Here is a 21,023-nt window from a genome sequence, read left to right as displayed (position 1 = left end):
TAAATGCCTGGATGTTTCGCGTTTCCCCCCACAACATTGCCGCCTCTGATCGGTAGCTCAACACCAGGTGTGCATTGTGACTCTGAATAACGACGACACTGACAAAAGAGGCAACCAAGATGTCACTTTAGGTGGCCGTGGTGACACTTCTAGCAGTTGTTTATGGTAAGCTCTTGGTTTAGATTTCTTTATACCCAAATTAAACTGTCGATGACGTCATTTTTGTCACAATGGTTATACTATTTTCAGCCTAAATCATTTCAATTTTGTTACGCCTTCAAACTCACACCTAATCCACTCAAAGTAGGGTTTCTTTCAGCTTTTAATGCATCCAATTTCGTTTTTGTGCAAACGTCGTGATTTTCGTTTTTTTCTCGTGCAGATTCGTTTTAGTCATACTATTTCATGCATAATATTCAATCAAGACTATCTTTGAACATTTCAAGTTACAATTCTTCGACCTATTTATACACTTGGTGTTGTCTTTCACAAATAAGAATGAATCTTGCTGCCCAATAAAGATGAACAATCAAACTTGATCAGTGAATGCTAAAATGGTGAAATTGAATATAACTCCTTTTAAACGCTGAATGCTGATTATTCAACAAACGAAATTGGATAAACCACGGGTTTAAAATCAATTTGTTTTACATGGCTGGAAAACCTACAAAAGTATTTCTATAGGTAACTCAACGTCATATCGATACTGATCAAGATATAGTATTATTATCCATTATCTTGAAACTATGGAAACTGTGTAAATGATGTGTGATTTGAATATAAATTAGTTGGTCCACACTGAAAACACACTGAGATCACACTGTGTTTACATCGGAACATGGAACATTTATTTCGTTTTCAAACGAAATTGAATGAGCTAGGAGTTGAAATGAATGGAATTTTTGTTGAAATTGGTCGGGAAAACGTGCAGTAATTTGCAACTTACTGGAACTTCAATGGAATGCGATGCTATAGCGGGTTTCGTCGGGCTGTGTTAGCATGGATCTATTTGTCAACAGATTCATTGACGGAACATATACCGTAAATCAACTCAAAATTGTTGTCAAACCAAAATAACAGAAAGAACGAAAGACTCAAAACACGTCTTGCCGCTGTCGCTTCTTGTGCAGGATTGATTTGTGTCAAGCGCTGCCATTGCAGGTCAGCTCCGCGTCACACCCTTAACGCCTCAGCGAACTGCAAGTGTTCTTTATAAATTGAAGTCAGGCCTACTTATAAGGGAAGCAATTCGATGTATTAAAATAAATACGTAATCAGATGACTGGGTATTAGTCAGTTAGTTTTACACATTCAAAATAAACATGAGTTGTGGCTTTCGTAAAGTGGGAATTAAAGCTCCTTTACTAGCAAACAAGTTGTCCTTTGCAAGAGGTATTTCCATGTATTTAACATTCCTTTTACATCACGTGTTGTTCTTAATTGAAGTAGTTTTCGCCTTCACTTCCTTCTCTCCAATTTCAACTTTTGTTTTTGCTTTTTTGCCCTCAGTTTAGCTTTTATTTCTCCTCACTGAATCGACCGTTTCGGCTAATACACTTGATGATGACAACCGGGGGGGGGGGGGGGGTGTGGATGGATACCTTAGAAATGGCTAAACACTCGTGTGGCTCTGGCTACATTTTATAAACATGGATGTGGGTTGTCTACGGTCGCCGGATAGTGCCAGGAGATAAGAAGTGAAATAGTTTTTCATCAGTGCGATAATATTTTTTTTGTACCATTTATCTGGCGGCCGCCACATTTATCTGGCGGCCGCCACATAATTATCCAGACTACACGTTCTTTACATAAGGTTTGTTTTTAACCATTGCCTTACGGTAGCCGGATAGTACGGAAGCCGGATGGTGCCAGGAGATAACAATTTTCATGAGTGCGATAATAATTGTTTGTAACATATATCTGGCGGCCGCCGGATAATAAGTGGCCGCCGCGGAATAAATATGTGGCGGCCGCCGGATAACAAGTGGCCGCCGCCGGATAATTATTTGGCAGCCGCCAGATAATAAGTGATTCAAATGAATCATACATTGATACTATCTAGTTGTGTAGTAATTTTCATATCAGCTGAAAATTCTTTCAATATGGCTTTAGAATATAGCGGACGCCCGTAAGCCACTTTCACATCCGTGTTCAAATTTCGTTTTGTGATCCTTTCTCCCGACAAAAACTTCCTTTGTAAAATAAATCAGAAGAATAACTGGATAAGAGTCAAATGAAACAAACAGTGATACCATCTTGTTTTGTTCATTTCATTTCAGCCGAATATTCTTTCAACATTGTGACCCAGACTATAATAACTTATCTAAGAATTCATCTTGCCAAGGCGCAGGGGGTGCAGTAAACGTTGTCGTTTTCAGCACAACGCAGATACATCCCTTAACCTAGACAAAGGAGTGAGGCTTACGGAGCACAGTTTGGAGTGGTTTTGTACATTTTTTTCTTTTTCTTTTTGAAGCACATTCGGCTTCATCAGATGAGGGCATGGGTCTGTGTTATCGCTGTCCGCTACATCACCTTGATGGCGACGAAGGCTCTTCATACGCCTGGGTGAAGTCATTCCTTCAAGAGATCAAGAGAAGATGTCCTGGTCTTAAGACTACACCGAAAGGTAGGTATCTAATGCTTCGAATGTCAAAATGTCTGGCAGTAATTCAGGGATCTGGTGAGAAGTGAATAGCCTTTCGTCTGTTGACATTTAGGGAGGATTTCCCTCCAACTAAACTGTTGGTGGCGGTGGTATTAAAGTCATCTGGAAGTGGAATTTTATTTAAAAAAGCCTTTGTCACTAAAATAAAGATATGTGTTTCGGTGAGTGGAATATGAATAACAGTTAACTAACTTGTTCTAAAAAATTGGTTCTCATTTTATTTAAAGATTTGGGAGAAGGCCCCGACCCGAGAGGGCGCTGTTCGTGACGTCAATCGAGGCGCGATATTTGAAGAGAAAATCTGTAACATATAAATCGTGACAAACAATTACTAAAAAAATAGTTTTTATTGTTCATAAGCATATACTCTTATGTTTGAAAAAAAAAAAATGTTGTCCTTTTTTTCAAAATTAGGCACGCAGAGATCTACCTCTGGCCGGACCACCAGCTCCGAAACTACAGCCACTTACCCAAAGACATCGACCACTAACCCGATGACATCGACCACTAACCCAAAGGCATCGACCACTAACCCGAAGACATCGACAACTAACCCACCAGCTTCGACCACTGACCTTATAAGTACGGTGAGTGAACCGTCAACCACGAAAAACAACCCTTCACCTAAGACCACCGAACCACCAACCTCGACGGTCAGCAAAACGCCAACTACGACCACGGACCCGCCAACTACGAGCACTGAGCCACCAACTACGACCACCGACCCGCCAACCACCACCACTGACCCGCCAACTACGACCACAGACCCGCCAACTACCAACAAAGACCCGCCAACTACGACCACGGACCCGCCGACCACCACCACTGACCCACTAACCACCAACAAGGACCCGTCAACTACGACCACTGTCCAGCCAACTACGACCATCGACCCGCCAACTACGACGGTTCCACCAACTACACCCACTGAACCTACTACGACGTCCACCAATCCCGTATACGTTGACTGCCAGGCCTGGCTGGACGCTGGTCACAACAAGAGTGGTGTATACAATATCACCCCATCTCAGTATCCTGACGGCCTGGAGGTCTACTGTCACATGAATACGAACTCTGAAGAGGGATGGATAGTAAGTTGTATATTGAAAAGATTACTTAGTTCTATTCAATGTAACTGAAACTCGAAATGTAATAGTCCATAATAAATATATGGTGATACTAACACTTTTATCAAAAGAACCGTCATTGAGACATTGTTCAAAATTTGACAACAAAATTTATTTTGTTTTATCTAATTGCAAAGGAAAAATAACAACAATGTGAGTTATATGGCATCTATAGGTTATTAGCAGGTGTTTGATATTTGTTTGATTTTTTTTTTATGAGCAAAACGTTGTGTTTATTACGCATTATACTGAGACTATACTTTATAGCCACACCCTCACCTCCCCTCTCTTTCAGTCCTACCGTTCCGCCCCTCCTTTTATCAAATTAAAAGTTCGTTATTTTATTTCATAGGTTTTCCAGAGACGCGTGGACGACACGGTGAGTTTCATCCGCAGCTGGGCCGAGTATAGGGATGGTTTCGGTGACAAGGAAGGGTCGTTCTGGCTGGGGAACGAGATCCTCCGTCGTCTCACTGAACCCGTAGACGAGGAATGGCAGATGAGAGTGAGGCTAGATGTGGCTGGTTCGCCAAACCACCAGTCTGGGGCGTATAATGATTTCCGTGTCGATGGAGAGAACTACACTCTTCATGTTGGGGAATTTAGCACTCTGAGCTCCCCGTATGATTTGAGTAAGTGAGCTATTACAAAGTTTGTAACAGTTCGAATGCGTTCAGTGAGCTGTTTAAGTGTTATATCAGTATCTTCATTACCATTTTGGTAATTACTATGCTGTAATAAATGCATTATATGAATTACATGTACTATTAACATTTGATTGAATTGAAATGGTTGATTAATAAAATGAAAACAGTCAGAGGCCGAAATAAGATAAATAATGTATTACTCATAAACGTTGATTTCGCGTGGAAACAGATCAGCGGTTCATCTTTCTATATTAATGTGCGTGTGGGTTGCTATTGGATTTATGATAAGCAAAACCATCAGCACTGGGCTTAGTGTCTGGAGGTGTTTGAGCATTGTCATAACTTTTCACAATAATTAGACAGTCATCCTACAATCTTCAGAAAGTGCACTGTGATATTTTTTAGGCATTGAAATGAGACCCGAATTGTAACATAAATGAATTCAACTTTGTCATAATATAAAGGGCCTGGGTACTTTTTGTAACACAAAATACAATGTGGTCAGTTGACATTATAGACAGTTTGAAGAAACGATAGTATAAAGCTTCCCTTAAAATAGTAGGCCTGCTTGCTGAGGTGCTGTACATTTTGAGAAATTAGTAAAACAATATCGCTAAAAATAGTTTGTCTTATTTTTAGCATTTAAAACGTATTTACCGTAAATGATAAATACATTTTACATGATAAAATAATTTTCATCTAATTTTCATCTCACTGAGGTGAAAATTATTTTCGTGACAAAAACGTCGAAAACTATAGAACACCTCAGCAAGTAATATTTTAAGGGAAGCTTTCAACCATCACTATATTCAAAGCGTTAAATTCTACTGTGGACAGTGTTATTGTGCTTGTGTTCTACAAAGAGTCCCCAAAACCTTTTAGTCAAAGTGGTAGCATGACTATGGTTAAAATATTACAGGTTTTGAGTTTGGGATTTGTACATTTACTATGAACTTAATTTGAAATATTATAACAATATTACTCATGGTCAATACACTGTAACTCAAGAAGGCTAGAACAAATAGATAACTATTGACGAGACCGCAAGAGCTACAAGTCTCTCCTGAAACAAACACAATGATGACAATGACGATGGTTAATTTTTAAACAAGTTGTCACTCTATTTTTATATGATTTATCTGTATCTATTTCAGGTGATTGTCTGTCCCCTCCTCCCGGCGGTGAACCACCATCCAACGGACAGCCCTTCACGACGCACGATCAGGACAACGATGCCGAACCCGATCTGAACTGCGCCGATGAGTTGAAGGGAGGTTGGTGGTTCAATCGATGCACACCGTCAGCCGACTCCTGGGGTGTCGGGCCGCACAGTAATCTGAACGGCGAGTATTCTCAGATACCCCCAGTCGATGAGTACGGACGCGGCATCGTGTGGAACTTCATCTACCAGCAAATAACGCGCACTGAAATGAAAATGCGTCACGCATGAAAAATCTTATTGTATTCAAAATTCACTGGTTACAATCACGTCAAGAAAATATTGTTGATTTATAATTTGCAGTGACTTAAAGCCATTGTACACTTTCGGTAAACAGTATTGTCCAATGCCCACACTTCGTCATATCACAACTTCTATATAAAATAGCAAACCTGTGAAAATTTATGCTCAATCGGACATCTGAGTCGGGAGAAAATAACGGGAAAACCCACCCTTGTTTCCGCACGTTTCGCCGTGTCATGACATGTGTTTAAAATAAATCCGTCATTCTCGATATCAAGAATTGATATTGTTTTAATGTTTTCTCAAAAAGTAAAGCATTTCATGGAATAACATTTCAAGAGAATTCTTACACCATTGCCTTCTGTAAACCCTGTAAGTTATTTGTAAATCTGTGCACTTTTATTTATTTTTTTCTGTACCGAAAGGGTCCAATGGCTTTAATACATCGTTACTGGCTGAATAGTTATACAATGCAAGACGGAAAAATCTTTTCATTAAATTCATTAAATTTTAATAAACTATTCAATAAAATAATGTCTTTCTCACTATGAGTATGACCTATTGTTAATATCATTAAGATTTCAATTCAAAGACTTATTCCATTGTTTTTTGTTTTTTTTTAAACATTCCGATTTCACAAATAGCTAATATTGATCTTGAGTGCGAATCTACCTTAACTGCTAAGCAGAGTGTGATGTCATTGTACAATTAGCAATGGTAGATAGTACTGACAACTCCTTTTAAGATAAATCTTAGTTCTTTGTAGAAACAATCTAGACATGTATATTCTCAACATGTTCATTTTCTCTGTCTCTTTGATTCTGCAAGAGTCTCGCGCCTATACTCGAACGGTTTGACCGTTCAGCGCATATAAGTTTTTTTTTAATTTTTCCCATTCATTTATTAGTCTTCATCTTGATATAAAAACATGATTTTCCATTTCCATGTGTTTTAAAAATCAAGACATTAATATATACAAGAACTTGAAATATAAACCAGAATCATTCTAAAAAGTACATCACATAAAAAACACTCGAAAACTGAAAAAGTGATTCAGCAGGAAGCCAATAATTATAAATCGCCCCTATGCATCGCTATGAAATTTACCGTTTGAACCTATAATAAAACAGATAACTGGCATTTGGCAAGAATTAACTCCTATATAGGGCTATGTATTTATGAGTGGAGGCCTAATTCAGTCACTGCTAGTAGGCCACAAATACTGTATTAGGTTGAGGGTCTTTTTAAAACAAACACTCACAAGTTTGCATAAGCAACAAGCTAGAGGAAGTATACTTGGCATTTAACATCAACCTCTACTTATATGAGCAAAGAAACTGAATTGCCTCACAGCCTGAAAGTGGGCGTTGGGATTGTTTAACTGTTTTTAATTTCTTATTTCATAAACATTTTTGTTTGACTGAACTGTGTATTGTGCGATTCCTTTGCTTTGCATATGAATAACGTTTCTTTTATGTCCCCTTGAATTGAGTGGCTATAGAATCACTCGACAATCTAGGCATACAATTTCAATACATTATTAGCGTAATACATCATGCTACTTAAAATGTCAACAGTAGTTCATAAGAGCTGCATAATGATATAATGATAGCAACAACAATGAAGGTGGTGCACTTATTTAGAAATGTTTAATTTATTTAGCTTTCCATCTCTTGCTCAGAGGAGAAAGGTTAACGATTGCTTGTTCCTCTACAAACATATCTACAGCAAATAAAATTAAATTAGCTGTTGATAGTATAGAAAATTGTGAGAAACAGCTCATTACTAAATTAAAAGTAACGTAAGTATTTGAGAAAGAGGTAATTCTCACTCAATTATTCAAATACTTCAGACCTGAAGCTTTTTTAGGCATCTGAAAGGACACAAATAATGTGCAACAGGGGTGTTTTTTCGTTCACTGTCCTCTTAAAATTTCGATGACCAATTGCAATTGAGTTCAAATGTTCACAGGTTTGTTATTTCATGCATTATGTTAGAACACATGTACACCAAGTGAGAAGACTGGTCTTTGATACCAAATGGTCCAGTGTCTCCAGTGCCTTTAAGACAAACTTGCCAATTAATCTTTCCAGAACAAATTAATATATTTCACGCATCGCCGGCGTTAAATTGCTTTCCCTCTTCAAGTGAGTACCACGTCAGTTTAGTTAATACTGAATCACAATGTATTTGTGTGCAGTGGCTTGGACGATGCATTGTGTGAGCATGAGACTGGCTCTATGGCTCGCTTGGATTTTATGTACTGCCACCCTTCATCAATGGGGGTAGAGAGATCACCATGGTAACATGCATACTCAGCCTAGTTGAGTTATGGGGAGTAAATATTCATTTGAGCTTGTTGATGTTTACAGAAATATTTCCAGTGGAATTAAAATATTGACATGGAACAGAAGTGCTTAAAAGTGTGTTTCGTTGGTTTTATAGGGTTACGATGGCTTGATGTTTTAAACCCCAAAACGCTAAAAGCTCAACCACGAAGGCCCCCCTCCCCCGGATCCACCCGTTATGCCCCCCCCCCTCCCCGCCCAATGACATAATCCTGAGTTCACAGTTGTCGCATCACTCTCAAGCTCTACTTGGCCTATGTTGTTGATTCATCTAAAGCCATGACAACAATTTTACTTTTTTTTTGCGATTTCTTGGGCATGGACTAGATTCAAATTATCGCCCGCAATCACCTTCTTCAAGGGCGCTATCCGACTGTGTTTCCTTTAATGCCATATTCACTGAGAAGTTTCTGATATGTTTTCTCCTTATTTCCCCGTAAACCTTGCGTACATCCATTGCAAGCAATAAACTAAACATACATTTTGATTTTGATTTTGAAATGTCATATTAAAAGCAAGTTAATACCAAACTTCATGATATCCATTTCCCCCTTTGGTAAAGAAGCAAAATTAAAAACTGCAACCCCTCAATCTCAGTGGAAACATTATGTTTGCATTAATGTTAATATGCAGAGTAAATACCGCATTGAAAAAATCTCAACCGACCAAGCCCTCATTGTTTTTATTGATGATGTAACTGGAATTTCAAAACTTCTTTTTTCTGATGTAAACTTTAAAATGTAATGCTGACTACTGATACAGTTTTCCTGAACTCACACTGCACTACGTCTCTTCCCAAATCCCAAAGGCCCAAACTCTAAAGCTCAAAACTAGTTGTTTATGTTTTTTTTTTTTTTCCTTTTACTTCATCATTTATGCCTCGCATTTGCCTTAGATTGCACCATATCATCTACAGAATGAAAACACTTTTCCCCAGAACCCCACACCGTAAAGGCTTCATGCTCTGCGCTCACATGCTCCGTCTTGGGTCTGGGTTCGCCAGTGCTATGGTCCAACTTCGTGTCTCTGCTTACCACAGTGTTATGTGCTAAGTAAATACTACGCCTTGTAAAGCGCATGTACTTCAGTAGCCGTCAGCTGCCAGGTGCCGTCGAGTAACGCTGAAATCGGGCACAGCCCACGAAAGATATGCTTTTTGTCGAGTGTCATTCTAATACCGCTCTACAAAACGCGGGTATTTGTCAATATTAGTATGTACCGTATGTTATTTACTAGTCGGCTGCGCCTGCAGTGCACATCGTTTTAATAGACCAAGATCCATCACGAGGTTAACATTTGAACCATCATCCCTTGGTGCATCAGGACCAAATCGCTTTGGCTGGCAAAGACAATAGTCAATGTTCTCCTTTTTCACAATTTAGTGAAAAATACGCGGTTCAAATTTCCAAAGGCAACTTATTTTCTCCTTTGGTGCGCTCCCCGGGAACGAGATCACCGAGGATTAGCAGCAAGGCGTCGTTTATAGAAGCACGCCTGGATTGGACGAGTTCCGCTCCCAAGACATTTGCATTGCAACTTCGCAGCTCGTCGTTGTCTGCTGCGGAATACGACCGACGTGAAAACTGAATACGACGGGCAGCGACATTGATCGGTAACAACAAGATGTCGTCTTCTATAGCTTTGGTGGCACTTGTCACAGTCGCATTTGGTAAGTTGATAATGCTCTTAATCATTTAGTTATTAAAAATATAATGAAGAAGGTCCGGTTTGGATTGAAAGCTAAGGCCATCTCATACCCTACTCATATATAAAATGAGTAGGCCTATGGGTAGAAACTTTAACTGACTTTAATTTTCCCGCTTTTTCTGGATCACTTCTCTTAAGCCTTTCCCATTCCTTTTCTCTGTAGATTGATACTTATTTGTTTATGCCTCTGAAGACGGTCCGGTTTGGATCGAAATCCAAGGCCATTTAACCTACTCATTTTATATAAAGCCCTTTAATTTGGCAAATAATACTTTCACACTATTGAGCCCTAAAATATTGGTTTGAGGTGCGGAGATAGATCAGACACCTTTCTAGGCGGGTCAAAGACTCCCCCCGTATTTGAAAGCTTGACATTTGACCTTAAACACTACCGTAATATGGAAGGAGGTGATGGCACAGTTATCATTGATATTATGCGCCCCCCCCCAGTTCACCAACATCCAGGTGCGGTAAGAAATTAAGCATCTGAATGCACACAACTTCGTGTGACAAGGGTATTTTTTCTTTCATTATTATCTCGCAACTTTGACGACCATTTGAGCTCAAAGGTTTGTTATTTTATGCATAAATTGAGATACACCAAGTGAGGAGACTGGTCTTTGACAATGACCAATAGTGTCCAGTGTCTTAAAGACATGTGTCTTATTTTCTTAGTCAGTTTGGCTACGACAGATGAGGGCATGGGTCTGTGTTATCGCTGCCCGCTACATCACTTTGATGGCGACGAAGGTTCTCCATACGCCTGGGTGAAGTCATTCCTTAAAGAGATCAAGAAAAGATGTCCTGGTCTTAAGACTACACCGAAAGGTTAGTATCTTATAATCGAATGTCACAGATGTCTGGCAGTATTTCAGTGAATTTGATGGAATATTAATCATTAAAGGCAGATGGACATTATTGGTAATTACTCAAAATAATTATTAGCATAAAACCGAGTCATTAGGAGATGTCGATGGTATAAAACATTGTGAGAATCGGCTCCCTCTGAAGTAACGTAGTTTTCGAGATAGAAGTAATTTTACACGAATTTGATTTCGAGTTCTCAGATAATTATTAGACTTTAAAGTCTCAAGCACACAACTTCGTGTGAAAAGGGTGTTTTTTCTTTCAGAGTGATCTCGCAACCTCGACGACCAATTGAGCTCAAATTTTCACAGGTTTGTTATACAATTTTCAATAGTGCCCAGTGTGTTTAAATTTGACCGCCTATTGGCAATTACTCAAAATAGTTGTCAGTCAGCATAACAACTTTAATACTTGGCATCGAGCAATTGAGAGAGTTTTAGGTAGTACAAAACATCGTAAGAAACGGCTCCCTCTGTGGAGTATTGTAGTTGTTGAGGAAGAAGTAATTTCTCACTCAAATAGCAGAAGACTTCAGGCTTGAAGCCTTTTATTGGGCATCTGAAAGCACACAAATTAATAGTGCAATATGGGTGTTTTTATCTTTAACTATTTTCTTGCAACTTCGACGACCAATTGAGTCAAAATGTTAAAGCCCCCCTTGACGTCCATACCAGTGGACACTATTGGTAATAACTCAAAATAATATTTAGCATAAATCTTACTTGGTAACGAGTAATGGAGAGCTGTTGATAGTATAAAACATTGTGAGAAACGGCTCCCTCTGAAGTAATGTAGTTTTTGAGATAGAAGTAATGTTCCACGAATTTGATTTCGGGACCTCAGAATAAGACTTTGACGTCCCAAAAACAAACATCTGAAAACACACAACTTCGCGTGACAAGGGTGTTTTTTCTTTCAATATTATCTCGCTACTTCGAAGAACAATTGAGCTAAAATTTTCACATGTTTGTTATTTTATGAATAAAATGTTGAGATACACCAAGTGAGAAGACTGGTGTTTGACAATTATCAATAGTGTCCAGTGTCTTTAGAGGCACTGGACCGCCTATTGGTAATTATTCAAAATAATTGTCAGCATAAAAACTTTAATATAGGTTTTCTCGGTCAATTTCGGAAAATGAGCATTTTAACCACCAAGCTATTTTCGCGCAAAATTGAATGCTACTCAAAAGGGTCTTTCGATTTCGTTTTAGGATTAGTCAAATGTAATGTTGCGTCATTCGAATTAACAAAATAATCATTCAATTTAACAGTTCATCAAAGCAGCATTCAAATTCGTAGACGCTTCTTGAGGCGTGTGTGACACAAAAAAAGAATGACGCTATGCTAAATTGAACAGAGTGCTAAAGAAATTTGATTCGCCCCAAAACGAAATTAAATGGCCGAATTCTGAATATGAAACGCAGTAACAACTGGAGAGGCAAACAGCTTAAATTCGAACGCATGAAAATGAAATTGACTGCTCATTTGCCGAATTTGGCCGAGAAAACCTATACTTGGTGTAGAGCAATGGGGAGTTTTTGACAGTATAAACATCGTGCGAAACGGCTGCCTCCGTGGAGTATTGTAGTTGATGAGAAAGAAGTAATTTTTCACTCAAATAACACAGGTCTGAAATTGTTTATTTGGCCTCTGAAAGCACACAAATTAGTACAGTATAACAAGGCGTGTTTTTCTTTAATTATTTTCTTGCAACTTCGATGACCAATTAAGTCCAAATGTTAGCAGAGTTGTCATGTTTAAAAACATGTTGTGTTTATGTACACCAAGTGAGAATATATCAGACGGTCACTTTTGATCAGTAGCGATTCTCAGATTTTGTAAAGGGGATTATTCTTCCTGTGTGCGTATTAATTTTTTGCTCTGGATTTTCAGCGAAATCTGCAAAATGAAATATCAACCTTTTGAAGGTGAAGTTAGTTTTGTTAAACTTATGGTTTAAAAACAGCCGTACAATTCCGAAAACCAAAGGTAGGGACAGATAATTTTCCTTTAAATGTGTAAGTACACAATTTGTGAATTATTGAAGGAGAAGAACAATCAATATTGTCTAGTTTAAATGCCGCAAACCCCCTTGAAGTCCAAACCCGTATGACACCAATCTTCTGAAACAAACATTTCTGAAGGAAATGCTGTCAAACTCGAGAGAATAGAATTGACTACCCCGGGTACCACTTGTTTTTCTTTTGTTGAATTTCTTGACAGGGCCTAGTGTTGTTGCTCTGGCAGCCCTTGAACTACAAGGATGCCACGTAGGCCATGGCCTGCGATGCCCCTGGTCTTGGCCTTGGTGCCCCTTTGAAAATGTCACACAAACCCTTTTCACACGTGAGCAATTTAGGTCCTTTGCTAAATTGTAGAATATGGTTGTACAATTTTACAAAATCTGAAAGGACCACGATTTGTTCTATTTTCCAAGTTCTCTTCCGAAATTTTGTCAAACATTGCTATACATTTTACAACCATGCTAAAATTAAGCAAGAGACCCTAGCTAAATAGCTATCGTGTGAATAGCACTGTAAGATTTTACAATGGAAGTGCCCTTTACAAAATTAAAATGGCCTTGCCCTTTCAAAGAGGCCTAGTCTGCTTACCGTAAGCAAATAATCGGTAATTACGGAAGCAGGGGATGGTTGCTTCCCTATACATTTTTCGCTTTCCCTGTAAGCGAAGAAAGGTGATTGCATGCGCAGAATGAAACAGAGCCATGACATTGGACCATAGTCTTTAACATCTTGTTGCTGCTTGTAATTTGACAACTCCACTTTGTTTAAATTTTAAAAGGGCCTAATTGCATAAAGCTGCTAAGCAGAAAATACCGCTTGACTAATTACTTTGCTTAGCAAAAAAATTAGTGGGACACCAGTCACAAGAGTGTAAACTAAAGGGATGGACGCCTCAAGCTGGTGATTGCTAAAGACCAGTATTCTCACTTGGTGTATCCGTAAATATGCATCAAATAACAAATCTGTAATTTGTTTGATTCAATTGATTTGTCATCAAAGTTGCAAGAGGATAATGATCAAAAAATCCTTCTTGCGTGTGCTTTCAGATGCCTTAAAAGGCTTCAGGCCTGAAGTATTTTAAAGGCATTGGGCACTATTGGTAATTGCTCAAAATAGTTATAAGCATACAACTTTTCTTGGCAACGAGTAATGGCCGGAGAAGTTGATGTTATAAAACATTGCGAGAAACGGTGTTTTGTTCATTACTATCTCGCAACTTCGATGACCGATTGAGCTCAAATTTTCACAGGTTTGTTAATTTATGCATTTGTTGGGATACACCAAGTGAGAAGACTAGTCTTTGACAACTACCAACTATAGAAATTACCTCTATCTCAAAAGCCGTACGTTACTTCAGAGAGAAACGTTTCTCACAATGTGTTATTTCTTTCAACAGCTCTCCATAGCTCTTCACCATGCAAGTAATACGTTTTATAATGCTCAAAATAATTTTTAGGAATTACCAATAATGACCAGTGCCTTTAAAGTAATATAGGCCGGTAACCTGTTTCTATCTGTAACGCAGTACCTTTCTGTGCATGTACAGGCTTTATGAATTTGGGCCAAGGTCGGTTGAATGGTGTGTTCGCTGAAAACAATGGTGAATTTCACCTTGACGATGGCTTTTTGGAAATTATCCCCTTTTTTATTGTCCTGACTCATCTGCACTATAGACGGAATTACAAACGAGTAATGGATAATTCATCACTCTTCCCGCAAAACTGGTTTGTGTTTGTGTAAATATAATTTGTTGTCACGGCAACCTTAACGACGGTGGGCATTAATATTATTTCGTTGTTTTACACCAACAATGAAAATGATGGTTGATGGAACAGAATGAATAATTAATTTTTATCCCGTCCTTGACAATATTCAAGTTGCCAACGCAGCACGAAGTATTACTAATATTACAAGGTAATACGACATAAATCGGTCTCATGTAATTCACAAAAACTTCAAAACATTTCTTTAAAGACTCTGGACACTGTTGGTAATTGTCAAAGACCAGTCTTCTCACTTGGTGTATCTCAACATATGCATAAAATAATAAACCTGTGAAAATTTGAGCTTGATTGGTCGTCGGAGTTGAGAGATAACTATGAAAGAAAAAAACCCATCATTGTCACACGAAGTTGTGTGCATTCAGATGCTTGATTTCGAGACCTCAAGTTCTAAATCAGGGGTCTCGAAATCCAATTCGTGGAAAATCACTTCTTTCTCGAAAACTACATCAGTTCAGAGGGAGCCATTTCTCACTCTGTTTTTTAGTACTATCAGCAGCTCCCCATTACTCGTTACCAAGTAAGGATTTATGCTAATAATTATTTTGAGTATTTACCAATAGTCCACTGTCTAAAGTACGCAGCGAAAACTTGGGTATTGAAATTTACTCCCTAGAGACACCGGACACCTTTGGTAATTGTCAAAGACCAGTCTTCTCACTTGGTGTAGGCTATCCCAACATACGCACAAAATAACAAACCTGTGAAAATATTTACTCAATTGGTCGTTGAAGTTGCGAGATAATAATGTAAGTTGTGTGCTTTCATGCTGGATTTCGATACCTCATGCGAATTGGTATAATAAATTTGATTATGTATATGAACATTCTGTGTGTATATACGCTAAATCATGTGATGAGGTTCTGGGACTAGGCGAATTGTATGTTTCCTCGCACCCATCCATCTTAATGGCGGAGACGGGAGCGTAATTTTTTTACAAAATAGCGAGTGTTTTTAATAATTTGACTATAATAGACGTTGTGACCTGTGATGTCACATGTGTATAAAAGAGTGTACAAATGGAAGGAATTTAGAGAATTAGTTTAAATCATTTTATTTAGAACTACCTCATTTTTTAAATTCTCCTGTTCTGAAATTTGTTTCTTTCTGTGCGGCACCTTATTCGCCTTCTCCAGTCACCAAACCGCCAAATACATCCACCCGCACAAGCACCAAGGCGTCAACTACGACTACTCACCAGCAAACTACGACCACCAACTCGCTAACCAAGACCACCAGCCCGGTAACTGTGACCACCAACCAGCCTACAATGACCGCCAACCCGCCAACTGCGACCACCGACCCACCTTCTACGACCACCGACCCGCCAACCACGACCACCAAACCGCCAACTGCGACCACCGAACCACCTTCTGCGACCACCAACCCGCCAACAACGACCACCGACCCGCCAACTACGACCACCGACCAGCCTACAATGACCGCCAACCCGCCAACTGCGACCACCGACCCACCTTCTACGACCACCGACCCGCCAACCACGACCACCAAACCGCCAACTGCGACCACCGAACCACCTTCTGCGACCACCAACCCGCCAACCACGACCACCGACCCGCCAACTACGACCACCGACCCGCCAACCACGACCACAGACCCGCCAACTACGACTACCGACCCGCCAACTACGACTACCGACCCACCAACCACGACCACCGCACCGCAGCCGCCAATTACGACCAGCGAGGCACCCACTATTGCTCCAACGCCACCTCCGGGAGCCGCAGCTGACTGCCAGGCCTTATTAGATGCTGGCAATACAGTGAGTGGTGTGTACACAATCTACCCAACAAGCTACCCAGGCGGGCTGGAGGTCAGGTGTGACATGACCACTGACTCAAAAGCCTGGATCGTAAGTATATTTTGGGGATTGTCTGTGATCTCTATCGGAAGCGTTTTAATAGCCACCCAACTATTGATTTTAGGTAAATTTAGACGCAATTCAATATTTATTGATTTAGGTAAATTTAGACGCAATTCAATATTTTGATCGTTATGTATTCTTTTGCATTTTAAAATAATAAACCATTTATATCTATAACTCACAATAAAAACATTCTTAAATGGTGCACCGCGTGTTCGAATCATTATACTGGGCGTCCAATATCCCGAGTATTACGTCTTGAACATAGACTACGTCTCAGCAGCTTATTAACCTTAGCTGGATTCTAATAAAATCCATGGAGCTATCTTCGTTGATGCCCACCTACTGCACATGTACAAGAATTTTTGTTTCCAACCTCCCATTACCTTTTTCAGAAAGAGAAATTATCTGGGGTTTTTTGAACCCCAAAGCTGGCAACCTGGGGTCGATTTTTTAAGAGTTTTCACTCTTAAAAGGACTAGTCCAAGGAGATATTGAAAACTCAAGGCTGGTCCTAAGTTAGGACAAGTATTACTCGTCCTAACTGGACGAGCAATTCGTCCAAACTCGAGATAAGACTGGTTGTCACTCTTTGTGAAATCTCGGTACTCTACTTTTTGTAATTCCCCACTGTGTAACTTTTGTGTGCAGGTTTTCCAGAGACGCGTGGACGGAACGGTGAGTTTCATCCGCAGCTGGGCCGAGTATAGGGATGGTTTCGGTGACAAGGAAGGGTCGTTCTGGCTGGGGAACGAGATCCTCCGTCGTCTCACTGAACCAGTAGACCAGGAATGGCAGATGAGGGTGAACATTGTTCGAAATGAAGCGACAAGAGCAACAGATCGATTTGCTCTGTATGACCAATTCCGTATAACTGGAGAACTGTACAGTCTGAGTTTGGTATATAGCGGAGCAGCATATATCCGTAAGCATGAGCTTTCCTATAGCCATTGATACAACGCAGCGGCAGCAGCAGCAGCAGCAGCAGCAGCAGCAGCATCATCATGTTTTGGGGTTTTGTTATAATATAAATCTCCACAATGATGGGCCATGGAAATTTCTGTATAAGTTTCTTTGTTCGGTCTGAAACTAATAATAATATAGCGCTTTATACACCCGAAGGGAGTCTCAAAGCGCTTCTCAGTACCCCTGGTCACTGGACTTTATTTTAATTCATTTAAAAAAAACCATCTCAGCTCCGTGGGGAGTATACAGCCTGTGTGCCAAATAATGTAGCGCACTGGGATAAATCAATCGCAAGAAAAAACTCTGCCCTCTCAGGTACCAATTTACCCCTGGGTGGAGAGAAGCAATTATAATTTCGTGTCTTGCTCAAGGAAACAAGAGTGTAATGGCCGGGATTCGAACCCACACTCTGCAAAACAGAAACACCAGAGTTTGAGTTCGTTGCTCTGGTCTCGACCCTGTAACGGTGTTTAACGCAATTTAACACACAATTCCATCTGTGCTGATTGATTAATAATTGTTTAAACGGGTCGACTTGGTTGTTCACAATATTGCTTATTTATAATTAATAAATTATTCTAATTTTATTTCATCCACCACAGAAGATTCTCTTTCACCGCCGCAAGCGGGCAACGGACACCCCTTCACGACCTACGACAGTGACAACGACCAGGACACTGGGCTGAACTGCGCTGACTCGCTGAAGGGGGGCTGGTGGTTCGACACCTGCGGCACAGAGTCTGTTGATTCGATTCTGTACAGTAATCTAAACGGAGAGTACGGCCAGGGGCTGACGGGGAGTCTAGCCTTTGTACGTGGTATAACGTGGAGTAAATACGCAGGTTTCATATTTGTAGAAACTGATTTGAAAATGCGGCGCGTCTCCTAGCTATGACGTCACACGCGCTATAATGGTATGCCTCAATCGCCGGGGAGATAAATAATTGGTTTCCCGTACACCAACATCGCCGCTGTCGTAGTGCTTTTCAAATGGGAGCCTTTGTTCTTAAATAAAACAAAGGGAACCCTTCACACACAAAAATACCGCCGGGGATAGTCCTTTGTCCGAATTGGCGGCTATACTCAGCTACGGCTGCGACTATTGTTAAGGGAGTTTTTAAGGACGTCCTATACTTCAACACATGATGACGCAGACATCTAGCCATAGCCGTAGCTGTAGCCACTTATTCGGACACGGTTATAAATGCGGCATCGCCTAAAATGCGCACTGTACTGTGTAACACATGCGGAACATTTCACTTCCCGAAATTGCATAGCTGCGACTATTGTGAAGGTGACGTCATGACGCCTTATAGGTCACGAGCTAGAGGTTGGCACACGCGCTCTTTAATATTTGGATGTATTGTAAACAACTCAAAGACTACACGGGATTAATTTATCAGAAATTTTTCAGATTTTTGAAACTTGTTGGCAGAGATTCACATACTTTCAGCGTATTATGCTGAATGCATGTACGAGGATTTGTAGTTTGTAGTACGAGGCTTTGTATGCTTTTATAGATTTCATGTTTTAAAGAAAAACATAATAGTACATATGCAGTGAGAGGAATCGCATGCAATACAATGCAGATCATGGCCCAATTTCATAGAGCTGCTAAGCACCAACATTTGCTTAGCATCACATTTTTTGCCTTGATAAAAACAGGATTACCAACCAAATTTCCGTGTGATTTTCAGGATAAGCAAACAACAGCTGAATACCTGTAACAAGCAATATGCAACAAATGAAAATTTGGTTGGTAATCCTGTTTTTATCAAGGAAGAAATTTAATACTAAGCAAATTTTTGTGCTAAGCAGCTCTATGAAATTGGCCCAGATCACACAGCTTTAAGCTAGATTGTTTTCGCAACACTCTGCTCTGTAGTAAGGACCGTCCTTTATAGCGCAATCTCAGTATATTCGTTTCATAGCAGGCCGGAGGTCGTAAACAAAATATCATTGGGAAAAGCTAAGAAATGTTTATTTTTTGCGGCTAGAATACTCGTTCGATTCCTTTGTGGCATGCATAATGTAATTGTCCACCAGGGTGGAAGTTTAAGTTCGATATTCTCGGAAAGATTGTGGTGATTGCTCTATCATCTTTCTGCAGAGCTCACGTTCGGTCCTTCTCCGGTGATACCTCGACCTGTCGGGCGCAGCGCACTTTGGACGGTACGTTCTCTGACGAGCGCACGGCGATTTAGGCCTAATGTACATAGCAACAAAATATATTGTAAATTAAGTGATGTTCTTATATTATAACGACAATGTGGTAGATAGTTACACGATTCCTGTTTTTTGCATCATTTTAAAAGTTTATATTTAAAGGCAGTGTGGACACTATTGGTAATTACTCAAAATAATTATCATCATAAAAACCTTACTTGGTTACGAGTAATGGGGAGAGGTTGATAGTATAAAACATTGTGAGAAACGGCTCCCTCTGAAGTGACGTAGTTTTCGAGAAAGTAATAATTTTCCACGAATTTGATTTCGAGGCCTCAGATTTAGAATTTGAGGTCTCGAAATCAAGCATCTGAAAGCACACAACTCCGTGCGACAAGGGTGTTTTTTCTGTCATTAATATCTCGCAACTTCAACGACCGATTGAGCTCAAATTTTCACAGGTTTGTTACTTTATGCATATGTTGAGATACACCAACTGTGAAGACTAGTCTTTGACAATTACCAATAGTGTCCATTGTCTTTAAGCAGTTTTAATTATGTGTCTATAATTAATAATAAAAAAAAAAAAAAAAAAAAACACGGTACGTTCTCTGCCAAGCACACGGCGATAAAGGCCTAATGTACCGTATGCACCAAAATGTATTGTAAGTGAAGTGATGTTTTTATATATAATGACAACGTGGTAAATAGTCACACGGTACCCTTATTTTGCATAATCTTAAAAGTTTATAAGCAGTTTTAATTCTGTATCTCATTGATTTACAAAAAAAAACACCAGTACGTTCTCTGCTGCTGAGCTCACCCTAACTTATTTTTATTCCTTTTTCGGGATGACAAGTCTGGGACGCGGCGTAAACTTCCCCTGCAGCCGATTTCATGAAACGCTAGGATTAATCCCACACCGAGTCAGGACGAGTAAGTCGTCCTTGCTCAGGAGCCCTAATTTAGGGCGGGTTCAACATTTCCTATCGTCTATCAGGAATCTAACTCGGCCTAAGGTCCTCAGATTATTAATAAGTTTGGACGAGTTCGGTGGAAATCAACGGCTGCCCAGTTGCATGCAATTCGCACCCCATGCATTTCTTTTACAGCACCTTATAATAATAATAACTAAGTTTATTGTAATTGTCAGAATTTAACCTCATGGAGACATGTGTATATAGTATTTCCCTCCTCAGTAGCTGTGAGCTTAGCAGGGCCAGTAGGTAGTTATTCTGTGTCTTTGTTTTAAATGCTTTGCCTTATTTGGGTCTGCAGTGGTAAGTTCCCCCTCCCCCCCCCAGAAATTCCTTAGGGCATTATGTTCCGGTCAAGTATGAAGTTTTCAATGGGTGAAATTTTGGGGTATGTT

At 39.8% G+C, this 21,023-nt stretch overlaps 2 protein-coding genes across 2 annotated transcripts; both read left to right on the top strand.

Moving 5' to 3' along the window:
* The first annotated feature begins 1,322 nt into the window (after window positions 1-1,322).
* Window positions 1,323-6,024, top strand: LOC117290115 (mucin-2-like). The gene is made up of 5 exons (XM_033771369.1): window positions 1,323-1,392; window positions 2,477-2,629; window positions 3,083-3,759; window positions 4,148-4,427; window positions 5,597-6,024. The coding sequence occupies exons 1-5, from the start codon at window positions 1,323-1,325 to the stop codon at window positions 5,890-5,892; spliced, it is 1,476 nt and encodes a 491-aa protein (XP_033627260.1). The 3' UTR covers window positions 5,893-6,024.
* Window positions 6,025-9,609: 3,585 nt separating this feature from the next.
* LOC117290114 (tenascin-R-like) lies at window positions 9,610-19,129 on the top strand. Its single transcript, XM_033771368.1, has 5 exons — window positions 9,610-9,921; window positions 10,635-10,787; window positions 15,771-16,507; window positions 17,171-17,444; window positions 18,088-19,129. The coding sequence occupies exons 1-5, from the start codon at window positions 9,876-9,878 to the stop codon at window positions 18,372-18,374; spliced, it is 1,497 nt and encodes a 498-aa protein (XP_033627259.1). The 5' UTR covers window positions 9,610-9,875; the 3' UTR covers window positions 18,375-19,129.
* Window positions 19,130-21,023: the final 1,894 nt, after the last annotated feature.

This window comes from Asterias rubens, chromosome 5, assembly GCF_902459465.1.
Source record: "Asterias rubens chromosome 5, eAstRub1.3, whole genome shotgun sequence".
Taxonomy (NCBI): Eukaryota; Metazoa; Echinodermata; class Asteroidea; order Forcipulatida; family Asteriidae; genus Asterias; species Asterias rubens.
Note: the sequence above shows the minus strand (reverse complement) of the source record. Positions and strands in the feature narration are given on the sequence as shown.

Excerpts from the sequence above, each read along its gene's own strand:
- LOC117290115 (XM_033771369.1), top strand. The coding sequence starts at position 1,323 with ATGAGTTGTGGCTTTCGTAAAGTGGGAATTAAAGCTCCTTTACTAGCA. Across the intron at positions 2,630-3,082 it reads TCTTAAGACTACACCGAAAG|GCACGCAGAGATCTACCTCT; the intron begins GTAGGTATCTAA and ends TTTCAAAATTAG. Across the intron at positions 4,428-5,596 it reads GAGCTCCCCGTATGATTTGA|GTGATTGTCTGTCCCCTCCT; the intron begins GTAAGTGAGCTA and ends TATCTATTTCAG.
- LOC117290114 (XM_033771368.1), top strand. The coding sequence starts at position 9,876 with ATGTCGTCTTCTATAGCTTTGGTGGCACTTGTCACAGTCGCATTTG. Across the intron at positions 9,922-10,634 it reads ACTTGTCACAGTCGCATTTG|TCAGTTTGGCTACGACAGAT; the intron begins GTAAGTTGATAA and ends TTATTTTCTTAG. Across the intron at positions 16,508-17,170 it reads CTGACTCAAAAGCCTGGATC|GTTTTCCAGAGACGCGTGGA; the intron begins GTAAGTATATTT and ends TTTTGTGTGCAG.